We start from the raw sequence: 18,070 nt of genomic DNA, 5'->3' as shown, positions 1-18,070 counted from the left end.
CACAGTGCCTGTGGCATAGAAATAGCTAACAATTATGGAATGTTCTAATGCCCCAAAAGGAAACATAAACAGGCCTATGTAGTAAATACTTTTGAAAGTGAAATTAATTACATGCAATCTCTCCTTAAAAATATATATATATGTATATATAATCAGTTAGAAATTTAAAGTTATTAGTCTATTTAAACTTAAAGATACACATTTTTTAAAGGATTCTGAGTGAGTCAAATGGAAAAGTTTTGAGATCTTTCACCAGTGCTTTTTCTACACCAACTTTTTTAGTGTAGCTTCCTTTTGGAAAATAATGAATAATTAAACATTAATAGAAGCACAAACTATTATTTTCCTTGGCTCCCATGATATTGGGTTATGAGCTTTATAAAGACATAGACATTATCACCACAAAGTACAGACTGAAAACAAGACTCCTGTATCTGTACCTGCCATTCAACTTTAGTGCGTTTTTAAATTTGTGCCTTATTTGGAAATGATGTTTGTCCTGGGTGGTGCTGCCAGTGTCTCTGATGGGCAAGGTGGAAATCCAAAGGGCAGAGTAAATAACAGACACAGTAGAGATGCTGTCTTTTCATGAAAACATGCTGTCACTTTGTGAGGCCTCTGGGCAAGGAGTAAATATAATTCTTAGTCAATAATTTGCTCTTCCATTTGGTCAAACTCTAGAACAGGCACCCTTTAAGAATATCTTGCCATAATTTCCCCTGGGCGTTTCCTTCATCCTGAGAGAATTTTAAATACACACATACCCTTTCAGAATTTCACCAGCAATGAGTAATGTATTTCCCTCTGTAATACTCTAAATTTCATAATGTTGCATTTTAATTATTTAATTTTTACCACTTTACACATCAAAAGCACAAAAATGAGATGCTAAAGCATGTACATAGATCACAATGAATATTATGTAGAAAAAACATATATTTATCTTCTTTGCATTGATTTATTAGACAATTTTTATCAAAAAGACTTTTCTAGGCGTTTCATATCCATATGACAAAAACAGCACAGTAATGGCCTATGTCCAAAGGAAAAAATAAAAAGTACATGAATACTTACGGAGAGAAGATGGATTTTGTAAAAGGTCACTAAAAATAAAATTGCTACTATCAAGTTGTAGAATGTTGGGCTAACATTTTAACTTTTAGATAAAGAACGCTTTGGTATCATCAGGGTTCTAAGCAGCAGCTTAGGTTACTTATTGCACACCAGGCTCTTTGTAAAGGGCTTCTCAGGGACTGTTTCATTCTTTCTCACAGCTCTGCAAACTGGTATTCTGCCTATTTACAAGATACTGAAGGATAATAACTACCTAGAAGCTCATCAATGACATAGTATACCTGGGTGGCAGGATTTGAACCCAAGCTGTCTTATGTCAGACCTGCAGGCTTATCCACTAAAATTAAAGTCATATTTAATTCTAAATATGCTCCAAATTAAATCATCATCCTGAGTTACTTTTTTAGAAATCTAAAATTTATTTTCATCAACTTTCTTGAGATATGATTTACATATCATAAAGTATGTGGTTTGATAGGTTTTAACATAATGTAACTACCATCACAATCAAGATTAACATTTACATTATTCCCAAAACCTTCCCTCATGCCTCTTTGCAATCAGTCCCCACCCCAGACAACTACTGACTGACTTTTCATTACTATGGATTAGTTTTGCTGTTCTAGAATTTTATGTAATTGGGGCCATAGTGTATGTTATATTTTGTGCCTGGCTTCTTTCACTCAGTAAAATGATTTTGAGATTTATCCATGTTAATATTTGGATCAGAAATTTTTTTTTTGCATAAATTTTTCATTTATTGATGGACAGTTAGGTTTTCTTGTTTTGGGCTATTATGAATAAAGTTGCTATTTATATTTGTATCCAAAAGTGCTTGTATTATTTTACATTCCCATCAAGATCTGTAGTTGCTCCACATCCCTTCAAATTTTGGTATTGTCAGTTTTGAAAATTATACATTTCAGTGAGCAAATAGTGGTATCTCATATAGTGGTATGTGTGTTTTAATAAAAAATGGTGAGTGCTTTATCCTACAGTAATATATTAAAACATGCTATTATTATATCTAATCAGTTCATTAAAACATCTCAGAAATACCTTTTTTTAAATTTTAAGTTATTATTAGTTTCAAGTATACAGTACATTGGTTAGACATTTATATAGTTTATAAAACAATCTCCCTAATTGCTCTTTCTCTCCTCTGGCTCTATCAACCTGATTTTGTTTCAAGAGTCTCATCTGTGAAAAAGCTTATCTATATGCACTCTGTACTCAAAGCGTTAAAAAAAGAAAAGAAAAAAGCAAAGGGAACTATATGTACAGAGAAAACCAATAAAATAGATCTATTCTCAACATATATCAAGAGTATAACAGGATATTCAAACCCAACTACTGCTTTTTAGAGAAAATATAAAAATGCCTTTCTAAGTAATACATGACATTATTATCAATGTATATAAGTTTATAACTGAACAAAGCAATGCATTATTTTTAATGGTGCTTTTAATTTAGTCTCAGATAACACTATCCAGTAGAAGAAAAGGGAATTTTTATCCTTGTATTTAGGACACTTTTTATTTAGACAATACTTTTAATTCCCCTGTTACTTTGGATTGCCTTTTATTTTTGTTTCACAATTTGACATTTCAAGATTACAAAACTGTGACTACTCTTAATGGCTAGTGTGATTAAAGTAGTTAATTCTCAGTATTATGAAATCTTAAGAAAATGCCTGACCTTTATGATACTATTATTACTTATTTTTAATTTTGTGAATTGTTAGTCTAACAAACAGTAGAAAAGTATTATTATACACTACATAATCTGAGCAATAAAAATCGGGCCAGCGTATTTCCATTATTTTGCAAACTATGACATCAAAAACCAAACAGAAAGCAGATTAGTGGTTGCCAGGGGCGGGAAGAGAGGGGATGTGAAATGACTATTTAGTAGGTATAGGTTTTCTTTTGGGATGATGAAAATCTTCTGTAACTGAATAATGGTGATGATCGCACGCACTGTAGATGTATTAAATGCTATTGTATTATATACATTCAAATGGTTAAAAGGGTAAATTTTACATCATGTTTATTTTACGACAATTTTTTTAAAAACATATTTTAATACTGCTATTACTATAACAAGCAGATTTGTGATTAAAGTTTTATATTTTACAATAGCAATTAGATTATAAGTATATCTACTAATATATCAATTATTAAATAATGTTTAACAAAGTTTAAAGTATTAGTCTTTGAAATATTTAAAAAATCCATGGCAAGTAAAGTTTTATCACCTAAAAAATAATAATAACTTTCCCAAGGAAAGATATACTTAAAATGATTTCTGTTTAAAATGTTATCAATAGTTCAGCAGACTGTCTAGTTTTCCAACATATTTTTCTTCTATTAGATATAGGGAAGATTAAGCCTTTAGTATGTGGCTATCATGACTATGTATTTTTGGACTTCCACAGCAATAATCTTACAATAAATGCCAAAATCCCAAAGGACTTTCAGAAAGGCAGGAAGCACATTTTTTGGGTTGTGGGCTGAGGCTCTGACAAAGGCAATCCAGTAAATCAGCAGTGTCAGGAACATATTCCCTAGGTGGGCTGGCCAGAACCAAATACTAAAAATCTCCTTCGTCTCAGACTTTTCAAACACGCACAAGATTTAGAGATGATGATATCAGACATTTTAATATGATAAGCAAGAAATAAGAATGAAGTTGAAACCACTGACCGACCACTCGTGATGGGACTGAGCATTGCCTTACTTTCTCTGCAGATGCCAAGCCATGAGGAATAGGCAGCAAGATCAGGGTCTAGACAGAAGCAGCAGCAGATCCAAGCAGACTGCTATCACCTCACACTTCCTTTCTCTCAACCCATAATGATTTTTCTCATTTCATAGTGTTCACGGCACTTAACTCTGACTTTATTCATATTAACTTTATGAACTGACTAAAATACTAAGTTTTAATTTATGCATGCTCTATATTCTTAAATAGACTTCAAGATTCTCAAGGAAAGGAGTGCTATCACCACAGGCACAGCACGTAGAAGTCACTCGATAAACACCTGCTCTGCTTATAATCCTGGATTGTCTGCTTGTTCTTTTATTGTGACTGCATTTTGTTTCTAACTTTTAAGTTTCTTCCTTTAAAGAAAAATTCATAGATATTTCTTTGGTCCCACAAGTTCCTTATATGCTGCTGATGTATATAGAAGGTTGTCAATCCACATACATAACTATTTTGTATGGCTGCTTCGGTGAATTCCTTGGAGATGTGTACATATGCATCATCTAAAGCACTGGTTATCTCTAAAAGGCCAGTTTAATGTTAATTCCTTTAAAAAGACAACGCCAAATCTCCCCCCCTCTTCCTTCCACTGGAACACTTTAGTCCCCTGTCCTGTGTTCATTAAGCACTTAGAGGAGGCCAGTCACAGCTCTATATGATACTTATTATGCATTTGTCTATTTACTTTCCTATATTGTGGAATCTTGTAGGGCAACAAATGTCTCATTTTCATTTTTCAATTCCATTAGTATTAAAAGAGTCAACAAATTATTTTTAAAACAATGACTATAAAGAGTAAATAGATATAAAAGAAAGAGTATTTGGACACTCATGAGAATACTTCTAGAGAGTCCCACAAATGAAATGAAATAGTCAAAAATTTAAAGAGTTGGGGTTTTTCATTTGTTTGTTTTCTTTGTTTTTAAGCAAAAATAACAACAGACAAAACTCTTCATATGAAACAGGGAGAGAGCCATAACTTTCCATACAGAAAGTTACAGCAAACATTTTCATGTGGGCTAGAAGCTTCAAAAGTGAGAGACAATGCAACTGCTGATAGTTGCTATGGTAGCAAATATAAACCTTATATGGATATTCCAGTCATCATTTAACTATGCTTTTTATTTGCTGGGTAGTTTCAATAGTGTTTGAGTCCAAGAAAGGAAAGAAGCTTACTCTCCAAGAAGAAAATAAGAAGCTGATACATGGGCTATAGCTGAGGGCTTCTTTGATTTAAAAAATAGCTAGAGGAAATCCTTGCCCCTTCTAAAAAAAAGGGAGGGAGGGGGTGATTTTATACCAGACAGTATAATATAGGCAGCTAAAGGTGACAGAAACTGAAATTAAGCAGTGACATTTAAAAAGGGGTAATAAATCCAACTTTTTAGATGAATAGAATGTCTTAAGTTCAATTTACAGTTTTACTAAGAATAAAAATAATTATTAGAAAGTTGATCCTGTTGCTTGAAGAACCGAATCAGGAATATTTCAACACACAGATTAAAACTCCTGGAGTCTAGCGGTTTCTTCCTACATTACATTTGGAGTCACTTTGACTGTCATAATTCAACAAGATATTTTAGACAAAGGGCAAAACATTATGCTAGATAGTACAGGAAATATGCACTCCTACCATAAATACACACAAAATAAAATAGCATCTTAAAAGTCACGCCAAGTAAAACAGAGAGTACATATCTGGACAAATGTATGAAGGAAAACGTCCTGAAGGAGGTGAGGGTTGACACGTCTTATTGGATATGAAAATTAGATGTTGAGATAGATTAAAAGAGACATTTCTGGAAAAGTAGATTTTGTACTAGATACACATGAGCAGAGGCAGGCGTAAATAGGTGATGGAGAATAGCAAGTAGCTTAATTTATGAGGTGGTCGAGGAGGAATGGCTCGAGAAATATCCAGTGATAACACTAAAAAAAAAAAAGAAAAAAAGAAAAACGAAAATAGTCTCTAATCACACCAGAGAAAACCTGAATGAAAAGTCTAATTGTCTATTTTATAACTCTATCCCTCTCAAGTCCACGATCCATAACCAAGTGGCTTTAGTATCGCTCTCCCACATCACTCTCACCAATCCCTTCCCATACCCTTTTCTATCACACTTCTGGACCTGCTAACCTAGTCCCATAGCTTTTCCTCGATTATGTCATCTCTATCATAAACTCAGATGGATTCTGTGCCTTCTCCTCTTACCTCTGCATATCAGGGAAAGGAAGTAGAGTCAGCATTTTCCTGAATCCTTTCTACACCTTCCGCACTAATATATTACTCTAGATCATTAACAACCACTCCTCTTTCTCCAACAGCCTTGCCATCTAGGTACTTGGATCCATGTTAATCACTTAACTCCAAAGTCACTTTCTATATTGATGAATTTGACATCTGGCTTAAAGTAAACTTATTCTCCATTATTGCTGTAAATTTCAGTGTTCATGTTGATGGTCCATTAAACATCCTATCTAGCTCATGGCCTCTTTACATCTGTACTCAATTACCACAGGACCTTGTCATTGCTTGAAACATTGCCACATCAGGAAGATCAAACTTTAATACCCCATCCTCTGATTATAACTCCTTGTAACTTTTGCACTCCTGCATCCTTAGAACTATGAACTTGACCCCTCAAATAATTTCCTGGCCTCGTTTCCTTGCCATCAGCCAGACTACTTGGCCAATCACTTTAGCTACAGTTCCACATATAGTCTCAATTACTTTGCATTTTGATCTTCCAGTTTATATGGCTCATAAAACCTTACCTTGGAATTACTATAATAATACCTTCCCTACTCCCATATGAGGCTTCTAAAGAAAGTAAACACTGCAAAAATGTTCCATTGTTGATTTCAGACTGTCTTCTCTATGATTAACTTTTCAAAATTTCTGTAACCAAATCTGAAATAAACTATTAGACTTTGAAAATGTGAGAAAACCTTTATACTGAATAAAAATATTAGCCACTATAACCAACTCTTGTCAACTGCTTCCCCAGCATCTGTTTCCCACTTCTTGCACAGTTTAGCAGTCCTGGTGACTAGACGGGATAGATTGCTATAAGTTAACTACACATGTGGACCCTAATTGGCCTAAAACAAGTGGCAAAATCTCACAACCTTATCCTGTGATTGCCAAACCTCAAGCCCAAACCAGTTAGAGGCTGGCATTGTTACTCTGGCCCTAGGAATTGCTATGGAGACTGGCTTAAACCTGGTCCAGAGTGAAACCCTGAGGGAGTCCTTTGACAACAAGAGAGGGAGACTTTCTTCTCTAAGAAAGATTAATGGGCCAGATGTGACATTTGAAACCGCTGCATCCATTGTGCTATCATGTATCAGAAAGCCGGGGTCAAACCCAACTTTACATCTTTTTTCTTTTAAATCTAGAAAAAGATAACAATAGCTTCCATGGAGGTTATGAAAATTACATGAGATACATACCTGCAAAGAATTTGCCGCCAGGTAATCTAGGCCCACTTTCTCCCTCAAGTAGCACCCATAAACTGGAGAACTGAAATGGGAGATACTATAATTTAGGCTGATTCAGTTTTATAGTTGGTGACATGTTGAGCAAAAATTTTTCCAGGGAGAAGAGAAAGCTTGGAATCGAGCAAGCTATTAAAAGAAGTAAAAATGACTGACCCTGAATTTAGATATAAAGAGAAATAAGAGTACAAAAAGCCAGATAACTAGGAAAATTTTTTCAAATGTTCAAAAGATGTAAAGGGCAGTAGACTGCATTTAGTAGAAAAAAGAGGAGGATAAAACTTTGTAAAGTGAGTGGAACTTCTGAATGTATCATTTCAGAGATATGCTAATTCCAGTTAGTAACAAGGAAGATGCTTTGCAGGAGTACAATGGAGGGGTGTGTGTGTGTGTGTGTGTGTGTGTGTGCGCGCGCGCGCACGCGATTCTTTATAAAAATAAACAAAACACATTAAGATAGGATACTGGATGAGTCAAATACCCATCTTAATGGAGATTATGACGACAGGTTAGAAGGGACTGAGAAAAAACTGGTAGGGAATGGGCAGGTATAAAGGTGGCAGAGAGTGTTTGGTCAGATGGCATCCATCTCCGAGGTAGTGAAAATTCTTGCTTGTTTATATTCTATCTTGCAAGATTACAGAAGAACATGAAGCAAAAATGGGGCATAGAGAGAAGCCAATATTAATATTACCTCTGTGATCCGAAGAATGAATATCTTCCAAAGGAAATGCAATGTTCTTGAAGAATAGAATAACGGGGAAGCAGAGGGACATGTGAAGTTGAACTTGTGTTTGTTAAAGCAGTTCAGAGAGTGCTACTGAACGCGTAGCTAATCCATTAATTCTCAGAAGTCTTTATTTTTAGCACTGTATTATTTCTATTCAGACTTCAGAATAGGTGAGAATATAAGATTAATTTAATTACTACTTAAATATCTACCTGAAAACCTATAATCAGCAAGCCTATTTCTCATATCAAAATCTAGATTATAATTGCAGACATTCTCTCTGCAATTACCCCTTTTATAGGACTTTTCAAAAATAAGTAATAACTAAGTGATAATTCTCAGCTAAGATTACTACTTACTTTCCTGCCCTTAAGTTGATGGATGTTTTACACATATTGGGCCAATTATATAACTGTGAAGACTTCCAAAACAGCAAGTTGGTTTTTTTATAAGGCTTATCAGTTGTTTTTTCCCCTTTAGACTTAATTGCACTGAGAGAAAACAGATGGAGATAAAAATATAAATATCAAGATAAAAATATGAAACAGAAATACTCTATAATTAAGCATGAACAAAGAGACATCTCATTCAATTTTTTTCTTTAACATATAAACTCGTATCTTATATTTGCTAACTAAATATAAAAGCTTTTAAGAAGATAAGTAAAGAGGGAAAACTACACAAGGAACTCCAGAAAAGAAAACATGGTTTATATAACATAACATCAATCGATCAATAGGCAAAAGTGCTTTGGAGGACACTCTACATCTCTCTAGAAATCAATTAAACTTTTGACAATTTTAGGCACCTGACCTAAAAACAATGCCAAAAGACACAACTCTAGCTTAAAAATAACTACCTTTCCACGCTTCTGCATAACTTGAACTATTGCCTTAGATGCTCTACAAAGGATAACTCCCATCAGAAATCTCTACGAAAATCCATATCTTAATTACTTTCCATTCAGAAAAAAACATATGCAAACATATATGTATAAGTTTATATATTGTGTACACACACTTGATTCCCTGAAGCTTACCTTTGAAAAAGTAACCTGCAGAATACTCACCTGGAGATATAACAGATTTAGGACTCTCTCCAAGAGTTATTTCTGCTAACTACTTTTTTCCTAGTATTTTGGGATTAAGAACTAGAGCTCTAGCTCTAGCATCCTTGTCCTATTTGTTATAATATTCAATTTCTCAAAATTAAAAAAAAAATGGTATAACTGCACATTACCCAAATATTTATTTTTAAAGTATTTATTCACAGAGAAAACTTCTAATGGCATAGTTTTAAAAAAAAATCTTGTTACCTATATAGCTACCGGCTCAAAACTCTGGAAAGGAAACATCAAAAAAATCTTCCACAGGACACATGAGCAGAAAGGCCAAAGGTAGCGTTTTTATGAGGCCTAGGGCAAGAAAGGTCAGGAAATGTGTCCATGAAAAGTAAAGTCGTATCAGTGGCTGTAATTTTTTAAAGGTACAATAGACATAGTGGACTGGCACTCAGTCCCATACCAACTTCCTTCTTGTGTGCTTTCCTGTATGACAGAGATCAAAACCCTAAATGCTCTTTTTTTTCAGACTCCCTTTCAAGTAGGGGTCTGCTAATTAGATAAACAGGCAAATGATTCGAAAGGAAAAGGTGAGCTAAGCAGGGTCATAAAGATACTGGGTTTTGTGGCAGCAGCACTCCAATGTCGAGTCTTTAATTTCATGAGTGTAAAAAAGCAAAGCATGGGACACTGCTTTTTTTCCAGGGATGAATCCAGCATTCACAGTGTGGCATCTGAGCCACCCCATTAACAGTGTCGTCTTCAGAGTCCCGGATGAAGAGGCCACAGTGCGTCTGGTACACCACGGAAGCGGTGCCTGTGCACCTGAAGGCCTCCGTGGCCTAACGCTCCACACTGCCAGCGTTTCTATACATACCTTTCTCTGTATTAATTTTTCTATTTAAAACAGCTCATTTCCCAAAAACTGACAATATATATTTGGATTAAGATATGAAAAAGGCTCAGGCAAGTGCTCAATTATTATTACTTTTTAATCCAAATATTCCTTTCATAAACACATGAGATATTTTAACAGGGGTAAGTATACCTCCCAAACCAATTCCCATTGACTCCTGAAAGAACAGAGTTAGGGTCTCAGTTATCTCATAGCTGGAAATGGTTAGCTTTTCATAATAGGATCACAATTAAAAAAAAAAAAAACAACAACAAAAAAACATTTAACCCAAGTCAAAAGACCTAGGGCCAAATTCAAACTCTATTACTCACTATTTGACCTTGGGCAAATTATTTAACCTCAGTAAGCTTCAATTTCATCAACTTTCAAATTGAGTAGTACCAATCACATAGTGTTTTTATTAAAAATTTAAAGATATAAATAGTGCTTTAATAAGCATTAGCTGTCATGAGGAAGAATAAAATCCCCTTTCAACTCACTTGAAAGCTTTTGGCTCATTAAAACTTCTAGAAATATTTATGTTTTTGAAACATCAATTCTTTACTAGTGATTTACAGAGAGAACACTTTTGAGCACATACACTTTCTTCATAGAGATCCTCAAAAACTCCTGCCCAAAAATCAATATTGAGGCATAGTAAGTGACCTCTGCTGCTCCACCCCAGGGTTAAAATTCCCTTTGTCCTACTATATCCAGAAATCTCTCCTTGGAGTAGACATTCCATTGGAGAACACACCCTACAGTTCCCACCCATAAACATTCTTACCATGAAACTCCACTAAATTTCCAATCAGGGATCACCACTCAGCCAGAGAAAAAGAGAATCAGAAAGCTCAACTTCTGCTTCTTACTTACAAAATGCAGTACAGAGATGAGCCCCTAGAGCCCTCCACCCAAAGGCTGAAACTCTTAAATTTACACTTATGGGCCAGTAGAATATGATTCAGACCTCTGAAACAAATAATTTATTCCTTCTGGGGTAACTTCCACACTATTTAAATTGCAGAAATAAATGGAACTTTTTTTTAGCTGGACGAGACTCTGGTATATGACAGTGATTTGTAAAACCTTTTAAAAATGTTTTTAATATTTTCTTTAAAAAAGTAAATAAGAGGGGACTTTATGCCATCTTAGAGTCCCAGCAATAATGCAACTGAACCTTTTTACAAATGTGATATATTTTAGTTAACACAACTTAATTGCAAGTATTTCCATGTAATTTTGACATATGTTTTATTTTGCTAGAAAATACTAGAGAAAAGAGAAATGAGATATTACTATAATGTTTTGCCCTAAGGCATCTGTGTTCCTGCATAGATCCTTGTGACTGAAATCACTGGTGTCCTAGAACACATACTTTGAGAGATTTTGGTTTTATAGTTTCCATAATAAAGTCTACATAAAATTCCCCTCCAATATTAATGGATCTACATGTGACAAGAAATAAAATGAAAAAAAAAAAATCTTAGTATGTCATAGAATAAGAAAGACATTTATATGAAGAACCATTAAACAATTCAAAACTAAGCATAAGTGCCTAATTTATAGCAGGCTGAAATTAGTCTCATTTTGCTTATCTGGAAAACTAATAAGACCATCAGTATTTTTCTTTGTTATGAAGTATGAAAATCATTAAGGTCATTTATTAGAAAAGCAATTTTCAATTACAGATTAGAGATTTGTGATTGTGTCTGTGTATGACTTAAAATTCACATTATGAGGCTTTGCCAGAGAATTAAAATAGCTTCTACATGTTATTTAATTATTTAATTATAATTACGATCCTTCACCCCAAATGATTTGGTTTTCTATTTACAAGTACAAGGTCATACATACTTAGAAGAGGAAAACTGAACTTGAGGGAAATAACAGCAGAGCTCTCTGTGTTAAGCAAAATAACTCTCTGCCTTTTTAAATGTGCCAATCTCTTTCAAAAGAAAAATCCAAATCTCAAAACTGAGGGGTGGAAGCTGAGCCACAGCCTTTTTCCTCTGTATCCTGGTGATAGCAGTGCCTATTCTTACAGGGTTATTGTAAGGCTTAAATTATGCATACCGTAAATCATTCCATAGATGTAAGATCAAAGAAAACTGAACTGGTCTAAATGCTATGAATAAAGGGTAAAAAGAATGTTCTTGACTTTGAGAGGTATCTTATACCTGGGAGAGGTCCTGAAAATGAAAGTTCATTTCAGGTGATTTGGGCAAAGGGTGGGGTGAGGTGGGCAGGAAAGACAAAAATCAGGTAAGGGAAAATGCCAACACACCCTGAAGAATTACACAATGCCATATTTAAAATTCTGATATTTCTAGCTCTTTATTAGGCACAGTGATGGGCCAGCAAATTTCATACCATTTGGCAAATTCCACTGTCCAGTCAGGTGCACGCTTCTGAAAATAATGCAGTGAGAACAGATGGAAGGAGAAAGAACAGGACTAACTAACTGGGGCTCTGTTCGTGTATAATACAAGGACTTGAATTCCCTAGGAATCATAGGCATTTTCATTCCCTTACACAAAGGCTAATGGTGCAGACATATATACCCACTCCAAACCCCTATTCCTACCCTTGATTGATCTAGTGTTCTCTTATTAAATCAACACCGTTCACATGTAAGAGTAAAAGACATTGTTAAACTCACAAATCCTTTCCTCACCAAACAACTACTAGTGTTTAAGACCAGTATTGTTAAGGAAAGCAAAGAATACGAATTGTTAAGCCTTCTAAATCAATGCCAACAGCAAGAGCCAACACAAACAAAAGTGAATTGTGAGAAATACTTATCACAGTTGCCAGTCTTCACTAACCCCACTTCCTTCTAGGACTCTTCTCATCTTCATCTCTAGGGAAAAGTTGCTTCCACATATCAAGTAATCAAATATGTTTATTTTGAAAGGGAAACTAACCTAGATGTTCCTTTTAAAATTACTCCTGTATAAGAACATTCTAAAAGCAGATATTAGAAAAAAAAAAATCAACACAGTATTTTTAAACACAAGGCTAAAGAGATATAAACTGAAAATTCTCCAACAGGAGAGGAATGTTATGGTGTGTGTGTGCGCACACACACACAGAGTCAGAGACAGAGACATAGAAAAGAAATTGCAAGGGGAAAATGATATATTTTACTTTTGATAAAAATGTGCAACTTCTTCAAGGTTTAGAAAATTAATTAAATAGCATTTAAATTTATTTTCATGACATTACTACTAATCATTTCCACTCAACCATAATGTTTCATTAAACTTACCATTGCAAATGTCTTCTAACCCTTTCCTGACCCTGGAGTAGACAGACTGACCAGTAATCACCTCAGTTAAATTAACTTTCTCCAGGATTATATGCAACGTCTTCATCACATTGCCATACTTTGTCTTAAAAAAAAAAAAAATCACATAGAATATAAACTAAAATATCTAAAATACTTTAGTATTTTCCTGAGACCAAAGATCTCTACATTAAGAAGTCTAATATAATACATGTTTAATCTTTGAGAAAGCTGATAAGCAAATATGTAGTATATTGACAACCTTAAAATATACATTTTCTTTAAAAATTATTTCCAAGTTTCACTTAAGAGACACTTAAAAAAAATTTAGAAGAAACGTATAAGGTATTTATCAAACTGAAAAATGACTTTCAATATGTAGTAATACCAAATACAAGAACTAGAAGCCTGACAGACTTAGGAAGAAGCACTGACACTGTGCTCTAAAGAGTGTGCCACATGAATGGCGGTCCCTCTGGATACTGTGCTTCCTGACACAACGTGCTATGAAACTTATGACACTACCTACCGTACACCCTTGTCAAAAACCATTTAACTCGAAACCACATTGAGATCTTACTTTTCCGTACACAGGGATTTAAGAACAAGCTCACATTACCAAAAAGAAGCAAAAGAAAAATTAAGGAAGTGTAATATTTTATAGGGCAACTGGCTTTGTCTCTTCAAAAAGTCATTGCAATTAATTGAGGAAGAAATTTACAGAATATAACCAGAAGCAAAGTCCCAGATTAGATCCGGATTAGGACAATACCTATAAATGTTTTGGAGGCAGCTGAGCCAATATGAGAATGAACTGGGTATTACAGAAAATAAAAATACACTGATATAGAAAGGTGAAGAGCATTAACAGAAAAAGCAGTTGATAAACCATTATGACCAAAATAGCATTTTATTTTGGTAAAAACAAACTATATGGAAATAAATGACTCTAGAATTCTACACAATAAAGTGTAAATAGGATAATCTGTAAATAAGAGAATATTGTTTTATCTTACTTATACTTATTAATCTTTTAACTTTTTACAGTAGGTATATGTTGTTCATAATAAAATAATATTAATGTAAATTTGTTATAATTAATAAAAAACATTCAAAAGAGGCTAGGTTTCTGTTCAGGTGACCAACCTCTTATAAAATTTTATAGTACATGATGACAGACGGAGTTGCGGGGGGGAGGGATGTAGTAACAAAATTGATGAAAAAAAATTAATTGAAATCATTTTATGTAAAGCTTCTAAAAGTCAGTGCTATTCACAAAGGCATTACTTCTAGGAATCTTGTTGATGTCATCAGTTACAGGTAAAATGTCAATGTAATAGAATGTCCTTTCATGTGCAGGCATTACCAAGGCTACGCTGGCTGAAATCTGCCAAAGAGGGAGATGGGGGTAACAAGGGATAAAAAGAGGGGGGAAGGACCTGCAGCTTTTCCCCTTAAACTGCAACCCAAAACACCCTCTGCCACCAAGATGACCATTAATAATCTGAGACCATCTGCTGCAAACCTAAACAGCTTCCAGCAGATTTAAAGGATGTTACAACGGAAGTTCAGCAAGTCTTTCACGTTCCATTGGTATTGTTTTTATTAGTTTTAGAAATCACTCCTTCAGAAGATAGGAAACTGTATGCAAGGCAAAATGAGTGTCGAGTTCACATTCAGCATAGTTTATATATTCAATATACTGACATAACACCTCCCTTTTTCAAAATGAAAGATGCTGTGTGAGTTATCCACTTACTGCCTCTCAGTTCCAAATGCATCCTTTAATGCAGGCCCTGTGACAAACAATGGAATTCCTTTAAGCATCTCTCTTTAAAGTAGACATGATGTTAAGCTTTACAGAGGGCACTGAAGGGACACTGCAATGGAAGGGGCTTCCTGGAATGTCCGGCCTGGGCTGGGAGGCTGGAGATCTGAGGGCGAAGACATCTCATAGAGCCAGCCCCAAATATGGGCATAAAACACCATCCCCCTGTGATCTTGCAGTCCCTTCTGGAAATAACATTTCCAAAGCCCTCTTGACAGAGAAACTAGAGCTTCCGCACAGACTGAATGTTCTGAAGGCCTCTTGCCTGTGTTTGTGTCTGTACTCTGGCCGCAGGGCCCCTCCAGGCCTGTACACCTGTGGCCCAGAAGGTCACGCTCCAAGCAGAAGCTGCTTCTACAACCCCCTAACCTTTCACCACTGCCACCCTTCCCATCCCTGCCATCCCGGTCATTGGGAAGAACTGCTCCCTTCCGGTGCTTGGACTCCCACTGCACATCCACGCCTGCTTCCTGCCTGCACTGCAGAGGATGGACTATTTGCCCAACAACTCCAGACCAGCTCCAGCCAGTTGAAATCAGCAAGCTTCTCTGCTCTCCGGGGCTGAACAAGACCTTCTCCAGCAAGGTCTGAACCCTCAGAGAATTTGTTCTTCCTTGGTGAGTCTCCCTCAGCCCTAGGGGACAACGTAGTGTTTCCTTATATATTATAGTTACTCTTTTATCATAGTTAATAATTCCTGATATTATAGTTCCCATTCAACCTACTCTGTGGTTTCTATGTCCTTATTTGACCCTGTATACAGCTAGAGATATTAAACAATATGATCAGTGTTCTCAGGCGCATGCAAATGAGAAATTCATATACTCACCATTTGCCCTATTACCTTTTATTCTGCCACCTCTCTTATCAGTCTAATATTTCACAACCTCACTTAAAGACGTAAATGTCTGAATTAATCCTCTATGGATCTTTAATCACACCATCATGTGATACAGATGATACAAAAGAAAAAAATTAATGGATAAAAAGTAAAGAGTCTGCTAACCCACATATGCAAAGCTACTACCTTGCCCAAACCTTACTCTAAACCCATCACTACTCTGTGCCTCAACCTTAAGGAATGTAAGCAAACCTGAGTACTCTGGCCAGAAAGTAGGCACCCTATAAAATAAGTTAATCATGTTCCTTGTTATTCATCAAGGTTGAACATTAGCAAGTCATCTTTCAGAGAGCTGAGAACTACTAAACGACTTACTCTTTTGCCCTAGTAATTATACAATAAAGGCACTATTTCCTAATGAGTATAGCAATACACGGCAGGCATAGTTTTGGGTTCCTTTACAAATGTTCTTGGAATTCATCAAATGAATCTACAAATTAAGTAGGTAAATCAATTGTACCTAAGAGAAGAAACTCAGTTATTAGCAACACATCCACCATTTTAGGGACAGAACTTAGATTGAAACCCAGATCTTTCTGATCCCACAGTCTGTGCTCTTTCATTTCATCATGGCCATGCATCCATTCTCCTCTTTAAACACCTATCCTTCCTCAAAATGAGGCATAACTGAAGGGTTTCACCAGATAGTCTTTTCAAGAAGTTCTGATTACACCTTTTTGGACTACAGTACATTTTTCCTCCAAGAAAAGCAAAAGGGAATATAGAACACTCTTTACCTACTTTTGAAAAAAAGCAGCTGAGTACTTTTTCCCCCACCCCAGAATTAACCTTTTTTTCTTTCTTTCTTTTGCCTTATGCAAGATCATATTATAGCAGATAAAATGCTACTAATAGTTTCAGTTTCAGGGGGAACTAGATTAAAACAAAACAATATAGCTCTACCCCTAAATTATTATACTGGACTACAGAAGTATTAAAATTTATACTAACAGGATCAATTATTACTGGAGATGAGATCAGAAATCCATGGTTTTACTGGTTTGTGCTTGGCATATCTAAAACAAACACAAAAGTGACTAACAAATTTTTTTTAAATGTATTTGCCCTAATTTCAACACAAAAATAGTCAATGCTCTCACTGCAGAATTTCTAGCTAAATAAATCAGCAGTTTTTAAAGTAATGAATAAAAATAAAAAATCAGAGACTCCTATCTAAATTAAAAAGGTTCATTCCTTTTTTAAAATATCTGCCTCTACTTCTCCTCATCTATATAAAAAATTTTATGTGTAACATCAAATTTCACACAACTTTTCTACACAGACAAATTTGTTCTTAAAATATGAATCTTTCAATCCCTTCTAAAGTTTGCCAAGGCTGCCAGCAAAAGCAGTCTTAAATAACTCAAACATAATATTTCAGAAACAACCATAACTTTTCTTTAAGGAAAACTGTAACGAATATGATACTCTGACATCACACATTAAATTACAATTACTCAAGCCAAAAATGTTACATTTTCCCCTAATAAACACTTTAAGAGTCAAAGTAGGAGCTGGGTACTCAGAATTGGGAAAAGAAATATAATGTTACTTTCCTTCCAGACAAAGGAGAAATATTACAATATCTCATCACATGGGTAGATAGTCTGCTAACAGCAAAGAAAATCTGAGGTGTGATTTAAAAGATTTAATTTCAGTCACTGCAAAAAAGATTGGTTTTAGTTCTAGTTTTAGAAAAGATGAGGTAAACACACTCTACCCTATCTCTCCAATAGAATACAGCTAAAAAACTCAGACAGAATGTATGAAGCAACAGTTTGAGGACTCTGAAATTAAACTGGAGCAGAGGAATCGAAGAAGATCAGAATTCAAAGTGTCACTGAATTAACAGTGAGTTAACCATTTTTCTCTCTACTATATAGCCAAAACTCAAGGCAGCCCAAAATGCAGAAGCACACAATGAATGCAAAGAGAGAGTGCAAGGGGAAACCCTGCAGTTCCGGGTCAAGGGGCAGGAAGGAGTCTCTTTATCCACAGAAAGAAAAATGCCTTTTTTATTTCCTTTTGA

At 35.1% G+C, this 18,070-nt stretch overlaps 1 protein-coding gene across 8 annotated transcripts in view; it reads right to left on the bottom strand.

The window, feature by feature from the left end:
- The window catches only part of COBLL1 (cordon-bleu WH2 repeat protein like 1), a 150,074-nt gene that overhangs the window by 94,262 nt on the left and 37,742 nt on the right, over window positions 1-18,070 (bottom strand). Inside the window, exon 1 of one of the 8 annotated variants that reach the window (XM_016152473.2) lies at window positions 8,428-13,575. The exons of 6 other annotated variants lie outside the window; for them this stretch is intronic. In XM_016152473.2, the coding sequence (XP_016007959.2) occupies window positions 8,428-8,462 (35 nt within the window). In that variant the 5' untranslated portion in view covers window positions 8,463-13,575. Of the gene's footprint in view, window positions 1-8,427; window positions 13,576-18,070 lie in introns of those variants that run through there. One more of the 8 variants, XM_036236835.1, reaches the window with a different exon arrangement.

The sequence above is a fragment of the Rousettus aegyptiacus genome, unplaced genomic scaffold, assembly GCF_014176215.1.
Source record: "Rousettus aegyptiacus isolate mRouAeg1 unplaced genomic scaffold, mRouAeg1.p scaffold_m13_p_2, whole genome shotgun sequence".
Taxonomy (NCBI): domain Eukaryota; kingdom Metazoa; phylum Chordata; class Mammalia; order Chiroptera; family Pteropodidae; genus Rousettus; species Rousettus aegyptiacus.
The sequence above is the reverse complement of the archived record's forward strand: the minus strand, read 5'-3'. Positions and strand labels throughout refer to the sequence as shown.